Source organism: Primulina eburnea, chromosome 14 (genome assembly GCF_022965805.1).
Source record: "Primulina eburnea isolate SZY01 chromosome 14, ASM2296580v1, whole genome shotgun sequence".
In the NCBI taxonomy this organism is placed as follows: domain Eukaryota; kingdom Viridiplantae; phylum Streptophyta; class Magnoliopsida; order Lamiales; family Gesneriaceae; genus Primulina; species Primulina eburnea.
The window spans coordinates 33,207,418-33,228,009 of NC_133114.1; the positions used below are offsets into that span (position 1 = coordinate 33,207,418).

General features: G+C 35.5%; 2 protein-coding genes and 1 pseudogene across 6 annotated transcripts; 1 reads left to right on the forward strand and 2 right to left on the reverse strand.

Annotated features, from left to right (window-relative positions):
• The first annotated feature begins 2,537 nt into the window (after positions 1–2,537).
• Positions 2,538–3,537, forward strand: LOC140812955 (uncharacterized). 3 transcript variants are annotated; one of them, XM_073171335.1, is made up of 2 exons: positions 2,538–2,958; positions 3,100–3,537. In XM_073171335.1, exon 1 carries the CDS (start codon positions 2,629–2,631, stop codon positions 2,923–2,925), a length of 297 nt encoding a protein of 98 aa, XP_073027436.1. In that variant the 5' UTR covers positions 2,538–2,628; the 3' UTR covers positions 2,926–2,958; positions 3,100–3,537. The 3 variants fall into 3 exon arrangements, with proteins under 3 accessions (XP_073027436.1, XP_073027435.1, XP_073027437.1); XM_073171334.1 differs by having other exon boundaries at positions 2,540–2,958; positions 3,094–3,537; XM_073171336.1 differs by having other exon boundaries at positions 2,540–2,958; positions 3,182–3,537.
• Positions 3,538–4,114: 577 nt separating this feature from the next.
• Positions 4,115–9,382, reverse strand: LOC140811381 (uncharacterized; annotated as a pseudogene).
• Positions 9,383–9,716: 334 nt separating this feature from the next.
• On the reverse strand, positions 9,717–19,914 carry LOC140812801 (uncharacterized). 3 transcript variants are annotated; one of them, XM_073171166.1, is made up of 13 exons: positions 19,702–19,914; positions 19,500–19,615; positions 18,812–18,955; positions 16,355–16,485; positions 15,432–15,659; positions 14,961–15,139; positions 14,504–14,604; positions 12,872–12,937; positions 11,430–11,485; positions 11,277–11,334; positions 10,364–10,484; positions 10,188–10,292; positions 9,717–10,099 (listed from the first exon to the last, which is right to left on the reverse strand). In XM_073171166.1, exons 1-13 carry the CDS (start codon positions 19,892–19,894, stop codon positions 10,008–10,010), a joined length of 1,590 nt encoding a protein of 529 aa, XP_073027267.1. In that variant the 5' UTR covers positions 19,895–19,914; the 3' UTR covers positions 9,717–10,007. The 3 variants fall into 3 exon arrangements, with proteins under 3 accessions (XP_073027267.1, XP_073027266.1, XP_073027268.1); XM_073171165.1 differs by having other exon boundaries at positions 10,182–10,292; XM_073171167.1 differs by lacking the exons at positions 9,717–10,099; positions 10,188–10,292; positions 10,364–10,484 and adding an exon at positions 10,491–10,649.
• Between the last annotated feature and the right edge of the window lie 678 nt (positions 19,915–20,592).

Genomic DNA, 20,592 nt, shown 5'->3' on the forward strand with positions numbered 1-20,592 from the left:
AGCTCCTTCCTGCTTCCATTACTTGCCTACCGATGAGACTACCAATATGAGCTTGCAAGTCTATCACATGGGTGTGGTCATATTTTCCATGTTAAAATTATCGGCAAAGTGATAAAGGCGCCATCTGCTCGAACATAACTCTATGCACGGGATCGTGTTAAGAATGTAATGGTCAGATTACAATGAGAAATCAACCAGCAAAATTATTGTGTTAGACAAGATCATCCAATGATTAAAAAAAGGCTCCTAAAAGTACATAAACTGAGAGAGACAAAACAATATTTGAAGCTCATGTAGCCAAAGTTATAGGCAGGCTTTCTCGAAAGTTACCGTGCATCCATGTCATTCAGCAACATATTTGCTAGTAATCCGACCCATCCACAATCCACTACATATTGTCAGAGACAAAAAAATTAAAAGATGCTTTGTTTACCCATTCTCAGTTCAGATATTTGATGAACCCAAATTTTGTTGTTGACACTCTTATCTGAATTCCTCTAACGGAGCGTTGACACTAACATATTTTCCTCTCATGACTGTACACTAGATTCAACATTTTGTGCGTTCAATCATGAGCAACCATTGAACATCAGAAATCTTTTCTATAATAAACATGAACCTAGCGTATGTGCGTAAATAAGTCCAGGATACAGAGCCAAAATGAATAGATGAGATGTAAAAGTCAAAACACGTTATAGATACTAAAACCTAACAGATGGGAGGAACAAAATTCTATAAAAATTATATTGATCTGCAATAAAAAAAATACATAAAACAAGCAATGTAGCTACTTTTGCCTCTTTCATTGTAATTATTTCTCTCTCTGGATAAAAAAATATATCCTACACAATCAGCCTCCAGCTTAAATTTAATTTTACAATTACTTGAAACGCACCCAGCTAATAAAATCAAATAGCATCCAAGAAAATCAGGAATCGTTTCCATGAACTGGCAATGACATTTTACAACATGGGGCTGGATTACTATACCTGGGTTGGTTCCAACAAAAGTGCGGTTCCAGAGATCATCGGCAATGAATGATGTCGTCCTCTCCACGGCACCTAAGTACACCCCTGGTCCAAGACTTGGAGGCAACAAATGAAATATTTTCTAGCTTGGGTAATCCAGATCAACATCCACATGCCGATAAGTGAGGAAACCAACCTGCCTATTTCATGCCCGGCTTTAAACAATAGCACCCAAGGTTCCATAAGTTCCTTGGCTTGCAAACTGAAAATGCATCGTGGGATTTAAATTAATAAACACTAGAAGGGTGGATGATGACAACCAATAAATGCTACAGACAAAGGAAATGTCATTTTATCCAGATGACCAAGGAGAAATTTAGAGAATAAACATGTATTTGACCAAGATACAAGTATATGACCTCCTCCATATTCAATTGTCCCATACTTCAGATTATGGATTATGTGTTTATGGTAACTGAGAAGATTGAATTGAAAACTTGAAAGGCCATCCAGCTAACTGACTTGACATGGTCATGGATTTAGAATATCGTCTGTAGTTTTCTTATTATCTCCGGTCACAAAAAACCATATCTTAATTCTTAACTCAGAAGCATAAAACAAAATATGAGCATCAATTTTCTTATGCATCGTCGACATTGAGAGTTCATAGAAACATTCTTTGATAGGAGCAAAAAAATCGTACCTTTAGTGCAAATTCAATGAAAGCTAACCATTTCAGCAACCCTAACACAGATTTTCTTCTCCAAAGCATCTGCCAGATCGATCAATTTATTGGGAACGGATCCCTTAAGGAGACTGTGCTAGTAAATCATGAAGGAAAGATGAGTGGATGTATGTTATATGAATGCACGAATGTGCATCCGGTAGAGATCAAAGTTGTATGATGGGAGAGGAGGATTATTGTTGGAAAAAAAAACCAATAATTAAGTGTGTATACACACGCATATATATTTCAGTAGTATGGTAGCAAAAAAACACATTGTTTATTTGTGATCCTCACTTCAAAGAATAAATATCATTATTGTGTTAGGTTTTTTTGCTGTCCATTTCTTCTCAAGTTATTAAACATTATGAATTGCAATATTCTGCTATCTAGTCCAACTCCAGTTGATAAATAAATGAACAATACAAATGCCATACACATACATACATACCTTCACCTTCTTCTTCGAGGTCCCCACCTCGACGTTGTTTACTATTTAATGCTTTCTGCACACGTTTCTGTAAAAAAATGCGTGCTGAAAAAATGTGGATGAATAAGTCCTAAATTTATATTTTAAAAAAAAATGATGCGACAACGTTGTAACTTTTTATCCAACTCACTTTTCCTCATTTTGATATTTGTTTTTGTCGAGAAATTAGAGAACGACAAGGATGATAGATGATGGAGTGAAACCCATGAATCAATACTAACAATAATAATTTTTGAGACAAATGATGTTTTTTCATTATCTTGTCAATTCTTTATTTTTCACTAATGGATTGGTGAAACTTAGGCGGTCCCTAAATCTTATCAATTATTGGGGCTTAGGCCCATGTAATCATTAATTATTCATGGGCTCTCTTGTTTGCTCAGCCCCTTCCAAACAAACTAAATAGAGGTGTCGTGCGGGTCCCTACATTTTGTACGATCCAGTCCATGAGCCGACCATATTCGTCGCCACCGCCTACCGCCAACGTTCACAATTGCGAGAGGCTTCACCGAGCTTTGGCCGAGTGCCACCGCCGGATCCCGACGGGACCATCTCGTCACTCCGCGTGCCGCCACCTGAACCAATCCCTTGCCAAATGCTTGGTGGCAGTGGTCTGCCTCGAGGAGTTCGAGGCTGTCCGTTCTCTCTGCTCCAGCGGCGGAACCGCAATCAAACGCCGCCAGTGCAGCAGAGCACAGCTCGAGCTCTCGACATGTTTATCCACTCATCAAACACAACCTTAAAACTATCGGGTTCTGTAACTTGGATCCATCAAGGTGAGAATTTTCTCATCTTTGGCCCCGTTATTATTGTCTTAAAACTATAGTAGTGATACTAATTCTTTTTTAGATATTTGTAAAATTATATATTCCTGTGTAAATCCATGGCATCACTTATGACATGGTTGGCAGGAATAGATTATAATAGAATCATTCAAAATAATAGTTAATTTGCTCCAAGTGTTGTTATTTGGTACACAATCTGATATCTAGCAAACAGATAGGAGGGCTCAAGCGCTCATCGAGCATTCACATTAATAAGTACATAGCTAGCAGTCGGCTGAAAAACATTACTTATGAAACATGTGCCGGTCATGTGGATAAGAATAGTCTGTATTTGGGCCATGAGGATGATTCCACACAGATTAATGGTCGTCTGATTTCCATAGTAAAGATTTTTTACCATGTTCATTGTGCTACTGACTCCGGGGATTTGAAATATGTCTTTGGTGTAATTAAAGATATTTGGATACTCGCGCACCAGCTTCTTGTTGCGCTTGAAGTGAAGAGCATAGATCTGCGAAGTATCAATACAAGTGTCCTATTGTGGTTCAAGAATGAAACATTGAAACTCAACGAACTTGTTGAAAAACATTCACTATACTAAAGTATATCCATGTTCTTGAACTGGAACAAAACTATTATCCTTTCAGCTCACACCTTTATTGTGTCTGAGTATTGTCATGAACAAGCATATGTGATTATTTGTTGCAAAAACTTCACCTTTATATCAATAAGTTGCTGCAGCTTTTCCACTGCCCTTTCTAAGAACTCCTTAACTGATACTTTGAATATACGTTTATAGTTATTTAATTTCAAACTTTGATAAATATATATATTTTTTGTTTATTTATATACATATTTAGGTTTTAAAATTTAAAATTTATTATTTATTATATTATATTAATATTTTTATAATATACCGATCCAACCATCTGGTTAAAATCTTTTGATTGGTTGGATCGTTTTTATAATGTGGATAGGTTCGATCAAGAATTCAATTATAAAAACATTGATCTAAATCATAACAATTTAGTAATAAATTAGCAACAGACGAAAAATATTTTTATTAAGGTTAAGTATTAGAAGATTATATAAATATGTTATTAGTAATACATATTAGTTGATCCCAGACGAGGCCACTAAAAATGGCCGGTTCGACGGGATGAGGCTTTGCAATTGCAGCTTTTGTGCATTGCAATGCCAGTTTCCAGCATTTGAAACATAGTTGTTTCTTAATTGGGCAAGAGCGGTTTTAGCAGTGAATCAATTAAGTTCTCATCTGAGGACTCCATAAATGACTCCACCCATCTCACTGTGTCCATATATTTTCCAAACCTCCCATCCGTTGGCATTTTTCCTATTACCAACTCCATGAGCACAACTCCAATGCTGTAAACATCACTTTTTTCTATTGCCTTCATGGAATAAGCATACTCTGCAATTATCATACCACAGTTAATTAACAAGCTCACTCAATGAAGCAGGAAACCATTTTCATACCTGGAGCAATGTAGCCGTAAGAACCCACAAACCACAGGATGGATTCTGTGTTTAAGGAGTCATAATGGTCTGCATGAGGTTTTGCCAATCCAAAATCTCCCATATGCGCCTCCATGTTGGCATCTAATAAAATGTTGTTGGATTTAACATCCCTGTGAAGTATGTTAGGCACACAATCATGATGTAGATACTCCAATCCCTGTGACAGCCCCACTGCTATCTTCAATCTCGCATCCCACTCTAGGTTATTCTTTTTTTCATTCATTGGTTTCATATGCAACCAGGCCCACACATTTACATTCTCCATGTACGCATAGATCAATAGATTGGCTCCTTCCCCTCCATTTCAATAATAACCTAACAATCTCATTAGATGTATTTGCCTTATTCTGCCCAAAGTTTTGATTTCTCTCACGAAGCTTTTATCCAACAAACGATCATTCTTCCTAGGTATTCTCTTTATTGTTACAGTTTTTCCTTAAAACAATTCGGCCTTGCAGAGATGGTTCTAGATCCACCGGTCCCAACTATGAACTCCTCACTCAGATTATTTGCGACCTCCATGAGCTCCACCCATCTGAAATCACTTTTACCAGCAGCGTTATCAAATAAGGGTCTCTTTTGTGCTTGAGAAGAGTAGAGTAAGCAAAGTCCGAATAGTTGGGTCTTCCCGTGACTTCTCGCCTGTGTTTGAAAAAAGTGCAACTCCAAGTAACAAAAGAATAACCACAGATGTAATAGATATTGCTGAAATTATAACCACATATGACTTGCGTAGGCTAGACTCTACTTTGCCAGATTTTACGTCTTTGCAATTTGAAAGAGGATCTCCGCATAGGTTCGAATTCCTGATGAATGAAGTTGCATGCCAGTGTGCATATTGCTTATCCATCCTTCCTTGAAAGTGGTTGAAAGAAAGGTTCAGTCGTTCTAAGCTTCTCATCTCACTAACTGGAGGAGGTACCTCTCCGTCTAGTATGTTGTGGGATAAATCAAGTGCTTTAGGTTTAGTGAGTGTCCCAATTGAAGACGGGATGCGGACAGTGAGGTTATTGTGGCCGAAATCCAAGATGGTTTGCAAATCTTGGAGCTGTCCAATCTCTCCCGGTATCTCCCCACTAAATATGTTCCGTGAAGCCGTAGTTCATAGAGCTTTCTTAGTGAACCAATGGTGGGAGGAATTGGACTTGAAAATTGATTGCTGTCAAGATCAAGAACGTTGAGGGACAACTTTTGACCAACTTCAGAAGGAAGGTTGCCATGAAGTGAATTTTCATCGAGTGACAGGACTAAAAGGCTCGAACAATTGAACAATTCTTGATGAAGCGATCCCGAAAACTGATTGTCTGAGAGCTTAAGCACACCTAATTGTGGAAGACCACCAATCCAGAACGCAATGGATCCAGAAAGAAAGTTGTGATCAAAGTCAAGAAAAGTAAATCTCTTGCACTGGAAAGTTGAACAGGTATCTGTCTAGTAAGTAGATTTTCCGAGAGGTCTAACAGTGACAGTTGTCGAATCAAACCCATGGTCCATGAGATCTTTCCTGTAGGCTGTAAATTGGTTTTTCCCTAGCCTTAACCTTTCAAGGAAATATGAATTACCAGTCGGATATGTAATTTCATGATCGAATGCGTTTTTGGTAACGTCAAAAGAAATAAACAAATGCGATGTACAGATTGGTGCAATGCTTCTGTTAAGCCTGTTGTGAGAGAGATTTACCCTGGTCAAGTTGTGAGGTTGGCAAGCGTCTCAGGCAGGCTTCCTTGAAGAGAATTGTTGTACAACATCAGTTATTCAAAAGCTTGTAAATTCCCAACAATCTCTGGAATTCTACATGACAACCGGTTATCTGCCAGATCAAGTATCATTAGTTGATGACAGTTACCCATGCGGGGAGGAATTTCCCCGTAGATATCATTCTACCGAATATGAAGGAAATTTAGATGCTTTAGCTTTCCAAGGGTGACTGGAATGACCCCTATGAAAAGATTGTCGAAGAAGTCAACCATTCGCAAGCTCGAGGAGTACCGAAGCCCTACAGGGATCTCTCCAGACAACATATTTTTTTAGACATCTGAAGATTCCCAAGAATCACAATGTCTTTGGGCAGGTTGCCTTGTAAATTATTGTGATAAAGGGATAATGTCTGCAGATTGGTTAAGTTTGCTATGGACAGAGAAATAGAACAAGACAAACTATTATTGTTAAGAATGAGATTAGTCTGCTGAAGCAACTCATAAAGCTCTGATGGAATGAATCCATCGAGCGTGTTATTGGACAAATCAAGCTGCTTAAGCAACCGACAGCCTCTTATTTCTGATGGAAACTCGCCAGAAAGTTGATTTGAGCTAGCATCAAGTGTGAGACTATAATTAATGAAAATTAAGAGTCCTAAGGATTTCTGTAACATATGACTGATGTATTTTAATAAAAGTACACGTGCTATGACGCATGGTGACTAATACAAAAATACAAACCTCACAGAAGAGATAATTTACCTAAGTCGTCTTCGAATAACATTGTCGTTCATCTGAGTAATCAAAATCTAAATATTCGGAACCGAACCTAAATCCACTCCCATCAACCTTGACCAGCAGCATCTCCTCCGAAAAAAGATTATATGAAATTGTAGGACGTGCTAGTCCTCAAAAACGAAGCAAATGAATATAATTTAACAATCTCTAGAGTGCGATCAAAAAAGAAACGAAATCTCTGATAGTGGACTTAACTAGACGGTCAAAAGAGTGAGATCCATTCGAAGAGATATACAAGAAAGATATCCGCTTAAAATGCAGAATAGTTTGGAACCAGCGTTATATACATGATGATAACAATCTAAACACTCTATGGATGTTTAAATTCATATGACATCCAAAGAACGTTTTGAAAGTTAAAAGAAAATTTTTAAACTTTCGTTACGTCTTGAATACGACAAAACAGTACTACAGTATAATCTTTCCAGTATTGCTTATTACTGGCAAGATTCAGTATCTGAAAGTGAGAGCAGCCAACTCCAACGGGATGGACCAGTTAAGATGATTGAGTGCCACGGCGAACACAACAAGACTAGAGCAGTTTGAAATGATACGATTCTTCGATCACAAAAAGCAAACGTGCTCAAAAACGACGTCACTCCCTCGATTCGATGAATAAAGACACGGTTGTGTTGTCCCGTTCTTTTTGAACAAGTAAATTTGTAATATTCACATCTAAATTACGAAAAATTTAGCAACAAATATTAACGAAGATAACAATCGAAATTCAAACGAACATTCAAAGAACTCGTCTTTGACAACTTGAGTGAAGAACAATCGACAAAGCCACAAAGTATTAAAATTTGATAAGTTTGATTTGAGAAACACACAAAGGTGTATACAAAACCAAGCTTTGAAATTTAAGAGAAAACTCACAAAATATGATTAAAACTCAAGAATAATTGTTTACAATTACCAATTTTCGTGTATATATTGTTTACAAAATCAAAAGATACTCAAAATCTAATTACATAATTAACTAGGACTCTAAATTAGGTTTTTCTACAATGGCGCGCTGGGCACCAATTCTTCTGGACTGGGCCCGTTGGGGCATTATAGTTTGGCCGCCCTAGCGCGGAGGTTTCTAGACTAGCCTTCTGGACAGTGGATTTGGCGCTGGGGTGTAATGTTTGACCACCCTAGTGCGGGGCTCTTGGTCCGGGGTCTCAATTTGACCTCCTCTTTCATAATTTAGAACTTGAATAACATTGAAATATCTTCCAACTTCATTGTGATGCATGTCCAATTCTTTAAAGCTTCGAGTCGCAAGATTTAACACGTCATACCCGACCAGATTCATATCTCGACGAGAACGTCACCCTCCTGCTGGTTTTCTTGCAATATCAAGTTCTCGATTTGTCCCAGCCTGCCCAGTTCTGGTGGTATGATGCAGTAAGACTGCACGAGGCCAAACCAAAGGCAACCAAATTGAATTTGTCCAGCGAGGTAATTGTCACCGATTCCAAGGAATCTGAGATTGGATAGGGAGCCAAGTTGAGGAGGGATGGGACCGGAAAGTTGGTTTGAGAAGAGAGGTTGGAGAAAGTAGAAGGGATGGGGCCGGAGAGAGAATTAGTGGAAAGATCAAGGTGGAGCAGGTTTGGCAAAAGCGAGAGAGCAGGTGATACGGAGCCACGAAGAGAAGAAGCTGAGAGATTGAGAGCTATGACATGCTGAAGTTGACAAGAAACTCCTCTCCGCGCGCAGAAGCCGGCACTGTTAACCTCGGACCACTCCTCCAAAACATCATCGTTGTCGACAAAAGATTTTTAACCTCCAAAAAGATTTTGACATCATCAGAATGAAGCTGCTGGCCATTGCCGACCAGCAGAAAGAATATCAGCATAAGAAAAGGATTCAGCATCGCTGCAGGTTGATTATTATTAGAAATTGAAATGTGAAATGAAGGAGTTGTGACGTTGTTATGTTCTTGTGGAGGGGGGTGGCTGGCTGGGCGGTGAACCAGCCTGGTAAATTGGCAACAGTAATCAATGGCCACCTATGTTAAGAACCAGCTATAGAGGGGGCGAGAAGAAAATCGAAGACTTGAGATGAATAATAATAATATTAATGCATGGCATTATAAGACAGACGGATAAACTTTGATAATAACAATAATAACGCATGGCATTATGAGAGAGGGATAAGCTTGGTTGGAGGCTACATATTGAAACCCCCGAGGAATACAAATAACCTCTGGTTTTTTTCAAATTTGGCGAGCATCTGGAATAACTAGTGAATTACAACTCTATTGTACCGCAATCGGTGCATTGATCTTTGCAGCATTAATGCTTTTTGCTGGTTGGTTTCATTATCATAAAGCGGCCCCAAAATTGGCTTGGTTTCAAGATGTAGAATCTATGTTGAATCACCCTAAACTCATTGGCTTCCATTTCCACCTTTCGAAACCGAGCCCCGGCTTTTTCCAGCTGTTCAATGGCCCCCTCACGCAGTTCTTCGAAATTAGTCCTCATGATTCTTTTTTTTATGGGGTTGCACCTAAATTTGGAATATAGGAAATCCTCCGCACTTGAAATCAATTGCAACAAACAAATTGCAATTATTTGAAGACATACAAAGTCTTTTTTGTTGTCTCTTCTTGTTGCCACAAACAAATTGCAATTGGTCCCTGACGCGCTGTGTCACAAGTCTCATTTTAGTGGCCAAGAAAAAAAAATAATGATGCACACGCCTGACGAGTGACGATATCAAAAACTCATTTGACTGAGTATGAAACCAATTGTTTCATGTGTACATATAGTGCAGAATGGGCAGACTATTAAAACTCATATAAATATTGGAAATTATGGCCGTCATTATAGAGTTGATTGATAGCCACGGCCTCGTTCACAAACAAAACAAAACAAGTCCCTATACCCGCCATGTGGCATGTCCCCGTATATTCCTAGTTTACCAACGAATCCAAAAAACCTCTGGGCATGGGGGATACCTAGCTAGCTACTCCCCATTGTTTTGTAAAATCCAGATGACAACACTGCAATAATATCACAACCAATCCATGTAAAAGATTCCTTCATATGACCCAATCCATGCACCCCAATAATGCTCCTGCCAGTAGCACCTGTAATTCTCGCCATCTAGTCTCAAACATATAAATGAGTCAAAAACAAAAACTCACGAAATCATTGCGCTAAAGATTTGATAAAACAGCAGGCATACGTCTACCTCTTGGCCAGCACACAGCTGAAGGTGTCGTATTCATGAATCTATTCTTGAAGAGCAATCCACCAGACTTGATGTCCCAGAGACGGAGATAGCAGTCCTCTCCACCTGACAATTGCAGACTGTCAGCATCATTGTCGCGTAAATATTTGCATGCATCAAAACAAAGTTTACTTGACCTGACATGACAACTTTCTCAGATGGGTCAACTCCAAGATCTATCCTGGTGTGAGAATTAATATTCCCATCATATGATTGAACTGGCCCCCTCTGCATCCCACGATGATCATAGAGCTTGATCTAGAGAGACAAGTTGATGTAACTTATGCAGGTATCAACAGTCATACATGCATACACCCCAATCTACACTGACCATGATCAGTATTTTTCTGATGTAACATTTACCGATAGGTGTATATCAAAGGCCTTGGCCTTCGAGTATTTACCATAAACTATAGCCAAAACCTAAACGATCGACATGACAAATTTTATATAAGCACTAAAGTTGGAAGCAAATAATGACCAGAAACAAGTAATAAATCGACGTTCCAAAACATAAGTAAAAAATTTAGGAGATACCTATTAGATTAAAAACTAAGATACAGATTTGCTCTTCAAAACATGGAAGAGACCTCATTATTTAAAACATTCAGTACAATACTCTCCAAGGTTGAGCGCAAGAACACAAAACAACAATTATTAACTAAAAGCATCTTCAAAGCTCTTGTAGCCTATTTTATCCTAATAAATTGAGAGATATTTCTAAGATGTGTTACAAAGTCCCAACACCCTCTAAAATCTCCCAAAAAACTTAATTATTCCAACTCTTTCAAAGCACAATTTGTCGAGCACTTTTTTCCTTTTCCTGATGTTAACAAAAGTTTAAAGTTCACAATTAAAGCGAAAAAGAATCTTTTACAGATAACATAGATGGCAGTAACATGTGGTGGTGGATATGCAGCAAAAACTAATACTAGGATTATAACATAATCAAGATTTTTGCTCATCCGGAACAAATGAGTAACATTCATGTATTTTAGAGCCTCAATATTTAATAATGACAAGACAATTCAAAAAATTTAGAAGACTAACCGATCCATCCATTGAGCTAGCGAAGAAATATTGATCACAAAGCTGAAGTAATTTCAAACTACATTTTGGAAAGGAAAAATAAGAGTGACAGTAATAAAATCAAGTAATACATACAAAGAAGCATATAACATATAAGGTAGATAGCCAACAAACCAGCAGACAGATGACTGCATTGATATTGTAGAGGAGCTACGAGTGTTCCGGTTGATCTGCATAAATTGACCTCACAATACTAATCACACTATTCCAATGCTGGCATACAACTTGGAAAACTAATAGAAGCTAGATTGTAGTTGCAGAAAAATTGAATAAAAACTGAAAATGAATTCTGAACATTCCTCGTATCCATAAATTGTGGCAAAGAACTCCAGCAATAAGGTACTACTTTTAAATCTAACTAGCATGAAGTACGAGTAATGCACGTTGACACCAATTAGATGTAATAGAAATTTAAAATTAATCATCAAACAAAATTTTCCTAAGAGGTAAAATAAACCTTACTAATAAAATTGTCAAATTGATATAAAAATATAACCAATAAAGTTTTTAACCTTCTTACATATTTCTTTTAGCCATCCTTTCTCAGAATTCAACACCATGGATAACTGTTTCTATAATGGAGGGGATCTTTGTAAAATAATGTCAATAATTATTTTCTTCTTGTGAGATAAAGTTTAAAAGAGCAAATTAAATATAGGTATGTAATCAATTACATGTTCAAACAAGATAGTATGAGCAGTAAATATCAAGAAAATTAATGAATCACCAACTCATAGCTTTTAATTGATATAAACAGATAAAATATTAAAATATGTAATGTTACTAAATTCTTAAACTTTTTGTTTATTACTTTTACTTTACATTAGATTTTGTCAAACCCTTGAATTTTTTGTAAATTCCTATATAATTCAAATAGATTCACATAAACAACTATATTAACCGAATAAACTCATACAGCAATTATTAAATACAATTTATGACTACTCGTACGATTACCATCATAAAATTTGAAATATAACAAATAAAATAAACTTTCATAAAATAACAAATGAAATAATAACGTGAATTATAAAATCTTTAAAAGTTATATCATTTTCATCTAATCTTATATTTTCTTCTAGTCTTAATGATTATCTTTTCCATTTATTATATTCTACGCAATTATTCTAAAAACTGTAACATAAGAGACTTAAAATTTTGATAATTTATTAATAAGATAAATACAAAGTTACACAATTTACTTCCAATCAAAATAAAAAATTTAGATTTACATCAAATAATATGCTATAAATACTAAATAGTAAAAACCATACCATAAAAATTATCAAGTATTAACATCTGAAAATCCAATAAGAAGCCGAGAAGTTGGCTACTGTTCATTAATTAAAAAGTTTAAATTTTTTTATTATTCACTTAAGTATCTTTAATAAATCCAATAGTAATTATCTAAAGAAAATTTTCATAATTCATAACTTGTTTTTAGCGTATATTTTAAAATTAGAAAGATCATATATTTTACAAATATGTAGTTCTTGCATTGACAAACTCCAAATTATGATGTACATACCATAAATATTCTAAGGACGCGCCCTTACTTGTTTCTGGCGAGTATCAACAGTCACAATCGCTCCATTTCTCAGCCCACAAAGAATTAAGTTTCCCTATAGAAAGGTAGGAAATCAAAAAAAATGTAAAACTATAAATGCTCAGCTTCATGTAATATAACTTATCTAAATTAAAAAACTACACAGGAGGTCAGTTAAACATGGGACTCTATTCATTCCACTTCCATAAGTTAATGAAATCTGATGAGGCCAAAATCTTATAGAAGAGATCTAGAACATGATTTTATAATCGATAAAATAAATTCATTTATCAAAAGCAGAGACAAGTACTTTGAACATATTCAGGCAAAAATAAAACCTTAGTTAATCAAGGATACCTAATACGTTTTGTTCATTTTGATTGAAAAATGCATATAGTATTAGAATAGTATGTTTCAAAAATATATCATAACAGATAATAATGTATTGTAGCTCGGATTTGTATAAAAATAACTCTAGTAAAGATATAAACTGAAGGCAAATGGTATTAATAAAGGTTTCAAGAAAAATTCAAAATGATTAAGTAGAGATGTCTGATACAAAAAGGTGCGAATAAAACTGGAAACAAAATATACTAAATCCTACCCCAAAAAATAAAGGCATACATCAACTGAGATCTGTGCTAAAAATGAGTTAATTTGAAGTAGATAAGAGGCAAAACAAACAGTCTGGCAGAATTTCTCACTATGGATACAAATTAGCTGTTGTGACTCGAGTGCATGAACGTAAAGGTATTCTTAGGTTTATGATTTGTCCTTTTCATTTCATAGTATTAGAGCATATTAAGTTCCAGAAGAGCAGTAAAAGAATCGTTGAAAGTAAAAAAACGAAATAAGTGATAAAATCAATGAAATGTTTGATTATATTCTCAAATTTCATTTGGCACATTGTTTAGGTAAACTGCAAACAAAAAATTATATTCTCTATCTTAAAATTTTTAAATAAGGCCTTAATGTCAAGTCTTGCAGCCAGAAACTTGCGCCTGGGTTATTACCTAGGCGCAGCACTAGAAACAAGTGCGCGCTTTACCTAGGCGAGAGGCATCCGAGAGGCGCAAAAGCGTTGGCTTTAAAGAAGTGGGTTGTCATTTTGTAGGTAAATAAAAATTAACTCAAACCCAACCAATTTTGAAACCCAATTAGCAAAGCTCATACTTAATGATATAAAACCTAGCATGCATGACTTTTCATCTCCCTCAGGCCTCAAGTTCTATATGTGAGGGGCCACCGTGCAGTGCAGCATTTTGTGAGTTTCCTCATTGCATTTGGTTCCTGTTTTTTCTAGCCCCATAATATTTCACCAAATAATATCCTTATTCCTACCAAATATCATATATTACAGTGTGCTGCTATGTGAAGGACTGAAGATTAACAGAATTAGTATCCTTATTCCTACAAAATTTCATATATTGTTTGCTATGAAAAATATTTAATTTATGTAATATTATAGTATAAATCACTTTATATATGTTCTGTTTAAAAATTTATGTCAAATGCACTTTAATTTGCTAAAGCGTGTGCTTCGCCTTGCGCCTCAAGCTCCAGAATAACTATGAATGGGGGATGCAACAAGTTCATTCTAATCTCAAATACATCTTCAGGAAGTGCAGCTATTGAAACTCACAGACAAATTAAGCTGTAGGGATAATACATCACTTTTACAACGGAACACCCATGATGATGCTCCAGTTTCCATATTCAGTAGTGCTGCTCCCCTGTTGGTTCCTACACCAACAAAAAGATTGATAATCATTAGACACAATAAGTTGCTTCAATGCAATTTTTCTTTTTTGATTTGTTATATGAATATATCATAAATAAATAATTTCTAAGAAAATATAAATTTTGTAAAACAAAAATTTAAACTCCTGACGCATTCAGCAAAAACAGCTAAGAAAGTATCCAGTCTGTTGAAAATTCATGTCTCATAAACATGGAAAATCTGTCAGCCTTTCAATTTTATAGGTACAATGATAGATCAAGGACCAAACAACCAGGGAAGACCTTCCAAAACCACAGGGAGAAAATTGTAAAAAATTACTAGCTAGCCATATGTCGAGTGATATAACCAAGGAACTTGCCAATCACAGCATGCATTCCTTCAGGATCACAGTCGATTGTCCATAGTGTCTGTTTAAATGCAGCAAGCTCATAAAATCCATCCCTGGCTATGGGAACACCTATGTCAAAATCAAGTGGTTTACTTAAGTCCAGAAGATAGACAGATCCGGGCACCCTGTCAGATCCCAGAGTTGTTATCCTGTTTCTTAAGTTAAAGTTTTACAAACATAATTAATGAAGGTTTATCCAAATATCCAAGATACCAATATCTTGAGACTTGAAACAGAAACTGAGACTTTATATGAGTACCATTCATACTACATAAGAGAAAATATTTACCAGATCAGTGTAAGATAATAAACGTTCAACGAAAACAACACAAAACAGGGCATTTGAGAAGCTAATGTTACATAATTGAGGCATTACTTATTTCAAAATTTTAAACTATCATACAACTGGTAATAAGCATAAGAGAATTTGCAAATGGATACACAAGATGTTTTGACATGGTATCTTCAGAAGGTGCAGAACACTTCGTAGATGCCTTTATGCATGATATATCAGATGGCATATATGTCACAGCTGCATGAGAACTCCCAATCTGTCTCAACAGATTTTGGTGTCTTCCAAATTGATCAAGATTGAGTGGCCATACAGAATATGTTATGTATCTCTGTGTTGAATCAATTTCTTGTCCAGCTTTTCCAACTTGGAAAAAACTGAAAATCTCACACCAAAGCTTCAGACTTAAAAATAATAAGAGAAAGAAAAATAACACAGAAAACATAAAGGTGCAAAAGATATCAGGGATGGAGAGCCAGCATTTAAAAAAAAAAAGAACTAACCACGTTAGCTTCCAGCTTCCTCCTACATCTCGAAACACATGGTAATCTAGAGAATTTTTTTCTCTCAGACTCGGTAGGCATATTTATTTATTTATAACATAAATGCAAGGAACTAGCAGAATGAATGTGCTACAATGTGCTACATGTAGTTTAGTGTATATGATGGATAGACGAAGATATTTATCTGTATGGTGACACAAACTTATTTCGCTCCAATATAGGAATAAAGAAACGCCAAATCATTTTGCGGAAAAAAGCCTTGCCACCTGGATGCTTTAAAAAAGTCTGAAAAGAAAAGTAAGCGGACAGATGCATGCACACATTTGGCAACATAATGTTAAGGTATAAGTAAACAATGAAAACATTTGACCAACAAAATCCATAATATGGGAAGAGAACAGTCTCCTAAGAGAACACCTTGGGAATCATGATGCTCCACCACTGTGAATGAATATTTGACCAACCAAAAGCCATTACTGTCTAAACAAGTACCCTGGGAATCGTGATGCTTTCCCCTTCGGCATTAACACTACAAAAATTCAAAATTAGGCTGGCAAATTCAAACTTACCAAAGTAAGCCATTTACGCCACCACTTAGCAATATATCCCTCTTCATTATACCACATGGCAAGGTTACATCAACAACTGCGTGTTCCAATGCTATATTTCCCATCTTATTTGTCCCTTGATAAGTCCATATCTGCATGTATGAATTTTTGTATGAAGAAACTTTCTTTTTCCATTGGACAACATTTCAGGTTGGGTATGGGAAGAAATAAAATAAGATGCTTCTAGATCTTGCAGAATCTCTAAGGACAGGCTGCTCTATTTATATAAATAATATATTTAGTTATTACATTTTACAAATTAAGAATTTTTAAGTACTTGATTTAGTTATAACTTTTCTACGTCTAAAATGATGGTTAAATCATAGTAGTTAAAGGCGCATGTCTGGCTGCACCAAGGTGCACCCCTTGCAAAAGGCGTACACCCGCAAGCGATTTTGCAAATCAAGAATCACACTCGAGGCGCCATTTTCCTTGCTTCTTGAAATTGGTGGCTCTCGGTAAGTGATGGGGCATTTTGCTTCTATTTTTTCCATTCTATCCATATACTCTTTTCTTATTCCAGTTTAAAAATCAATCCATCATCCTCTAAGGCATGCTCTTGCCAATAAAAATGTCGAATTCTGAACGTTTTTATTTATATTATTGATTACCATTTAATTGTTTGTGAAATATGATTTTTTCATATAATATTTAGTTAAAATTTGCTTTATATATATGAATTATAAATATTTATGACAGATGTACTTTACTTCAATAAAGTGTGCACCTCGCCTTGCACCTAGCACGTCAGGCTCCACGGCAACCTTGCACTTTAGTGCGCCTGACACCCTAAATAACTATGGGTTAAATACATTTAGAAGTGACTTATCGTATGTGTAAGAGTTAATTGAAGTAAAAAATTTGGACAAAAGTCAAGTACTCAAATGCAACTAAGAACACTCGATTTCGTTGGTGCTATCCAATTGAATAAAATTTAATTTTTTACTTATTTCAAGGAGTGAATTTACAAGCTCGATCAAGCTTTTTTGAAAATCTCAAGGGTATGAATAAGTATCTTGAGAAAATTTCTCATTTGTATATCATTATAGACAAAATCTCATCTATATTATCTAAAATAGTCTATGGAATTCAAACATGAACTCTATTTACTTATTAGTTCTATCTTATTCATTATTTATATCTTATGGGCTCTTCTTATTGTTTATTTCAGCATATCGATTTACGACCATAGCTTGAAGTAAAAAAATTTGGACAAAAGTACAAGTACTCAAATGAAACTAACAATTTCAAAACAAAACAAAAAAAATGGTACAAATTTACGTATGGTTAACATTCTAATATCGAGAAGGTACACAAAACTTGGTGCCAAAAAAATAAAGTCAAATATAGATATCGATCTATACATGAGAGTAAAAATTCTTCGTTAATTATAAAGTTATTCCTTAAAAATGCAAATCAAATTGTATCATATTGTTGGCAACTAGGGAAAGCGTTTCCCACCATTAATAAGATACTATAATGCTTATTTTTACTATCATATTCATTGATAGTAGTCTCATAGTCATTTACATGTACACTTTTCCACACTGATTTAAAATTTGTATTATGATCAAGTTCTTACCACTAGACTAAAAATTATAATTGTTAGCAGATGCACAACTTTATTTCATTACATTTGTGGCAGCGCAGAGCCTCATTCTAAACGACGGGTGAAAATGAAAGGTTGCACTGACTTGGGTGTCAACAAGTCGGGTTCTTAGGCACCATGAGTCCAAGAAAGGGCATGCCTTATTATTGATGTTGTCTCATATCATCTTTGAGATCAGTCTTTCTATTTCCTTGCCAGTAGACTTTGTCCCCAACAGAGACAATCTTATCCATTAAGATCTGGCTTTTTTTTTACGGCTCATCTAGCCAATCAGATCTATCGACGCAACGTGGGCAACTTGAATCACAAAATCTTCCCAGGGGTTCGCTTGTCCCAAAATAGTCTCATCTAGCCAATCAGATATAACGACACGTCGCAATTTCAATCACAAGAGCTTCCGAGGGGTTCACTCGTCCCAAAACACCGCTCTCACTCATGCCCTGGTTTTGACAAATTTATTTATTCTGTCAAATTTATCCTAATTCTATCAACATTATGTTTAAACAAATTTTCAGTAATTAAGTTAATACAGTCTTGTTTTAAAAAAAAATTGTTAGAGTTGGAATCTGATAAGTGGGAATATAACAGCTTCTAGGGTGCTCACCAAATTAAACAACACAAATTAACAAGTGACAGAACATTGCCTACAAAAGGATTTCTGGAAACACTTGCATAAATAACATGCCACACAAACTACTTGCAATGCAAAAATTTTGCTCAATCCAATTTGTTGCGGAGAGAGGTGAACTGTAATACTAATTAGTGAACTGTAATAAAGAGATGGAGAAATAATGGGTAAAAAATCTTACTAGAGGTTGTGAGGCATGTCGCTTTTGATATTCCGCTTGAAAGCTCAACTTCCCTTTGCTAGAAGATATTACATTACCACATAGCTCACGCACCTGAATCAGCTCACTGTTTCTTATTCTCATGTGTTCATATATGCTGTCAGCCTGAAATTTGGATGTGAAATAGTAACATAGTTAGCCTCTTTGTCATTTCAGCCTAGATGGTATACAATAAACTGTCGTTGTCTGGTGAAACACTTCTTAGGTTTGTTAGCAAGTGTTGTTTGCAAATACTCAGTGATTCATAATTTGTCAAAACCAGGGCATTCGAGCCGTTGAACAGAATAATTGCGTCAACTGAAGCACTAGCTAACATGTAATATCTAATGGTAACATATGTATAGAACAAAACTAATATTTCTATTCAATTCCATAAGGATAGGATACGGTTTTAACTTTTAACACTGTGTAAGTAATTTCCCAATACAACTTGCTTAAATAAATATATCAATATTTTGTAATAAGATGGCGTGGAAATGTGGGCTCTTGGATCCGGGAAGTTTGCCACTTCACTTATGTAGTTCGTAAGGAAAAAGAAATTTATCAAAAGTTGAAAATAAATGGTAACTCGACCTTAAGCGTCACAGCATCTCAATCAAAGAATAATAATACAAATGAAAAATAGTCATAAAGCATATCAGGGAGGCACCGGTGTGGGTTCAGAGAGTGGTGGTAGAGAAGGATGTTTTGAAGAAGAACCCGGAATAGGACCCTTGAAAGGGAAGTATCTATTCTTTGCTGCATCATAGTAAAATCCCGGAAGTTCTGCAGAAAATCAAACCACCGGTTAATGCTAGCTAATTATTATCCTAAAAATTGCAAGGCGTAGAGAATAAGAGATAGAATTGAACCTTTAGGCATGATTGAGGCTATAGTTTTTACACTATCATCGCTATGGTATCTGATACGCGATCGAGGAGACAGCGGCGATAGGCCGACGGTTTCCAGCACTCCGTTCTTTTTGGATATGGGGTTGGGTTGACAGACACAACGAACTCCCAAAGCCCATTGGGTTCCCAGAAGTTGACCCAGCCCAGTTTTCATAATTTCTTTATTTTTATTTTAGTTTACATTCTTTTTCTTGACATTTGTTTTTCTTTTCACAAGGATAACCAGTTCCATAGCTTGACTGAGGATAGTTTTGTAAAATAATATCGATAGAATTCTCATGCTTAATAAATACCGCTATGCTTATTTACACTTCGTTTTCTTATACATTTTTTTAACTGTTATATTAGTTGCTTTTTTATTTTTGTTCACTTCTTATACATTTTTTTTAAATGTTATAATAGTTGCTTTTTATTTTTATTCTCACGCATAGTTTGATACACTTGATAACTAAATGATTAATAAGTTATCATCCTTCATCCCATGTTTGGTTCATTTTTTAGCAGCCCGTAAAAATTGGATGGGCCCGTGATAATGTTGGTCCACTGTGGAGTAGACATCCCTCTAATGTGTAGAGATATCTCCATGATAAATAATAAATTCTGTGAAATGATATTATTGCCCTTATTTCTCAAGCATTGAGATTTAAATTAGTTATAGATATTCTTTTTAAAAAAATTGCTATTGATATTGTGTTAGGGCATACATAATTTATTAAATTTTAAAAATATATTTTTGTTATTAAAATTTAAAATTAAATAGTTAGTATTAAATTAATCTATACTATTTATTAAACTAGAGATATTTCGAAATTTCGTCAATAATTTATTTTAAAATATCCATAATCGAATTAT

Bases quoted from the DNA above. Each gene is read 5' to 3' on its own strand.
- LOC140812801 (XM_073171165.1), bottom strand. From the start codon at position 19,894: ATGAAAACTGGGCTGGGTCAACTTCTGGGAACCCAATGGGCTTTGGGA. The intron at 15,140-15,431 runs GTATCCATTTGC...CTTAAGAAACAG, and splicing joins ACCATGTCAAAACATCTTGT to GATAACAACTCTGGGATCTG. The intron at 10,485-11,276 runs GTTAGTCTTCTA...TTGTCTCTCTAG, and splicing joins CTAGCTCAATGGATGGATCG to ATCAAGCTCTATGATCATCG.
- LOC140812955 (XM_073171335.1), top strand. From the start codon at position 2,629: ATGAGCCGACCATATTCGTCGCCACCGCCTACCGCCAACGTTCACAAT.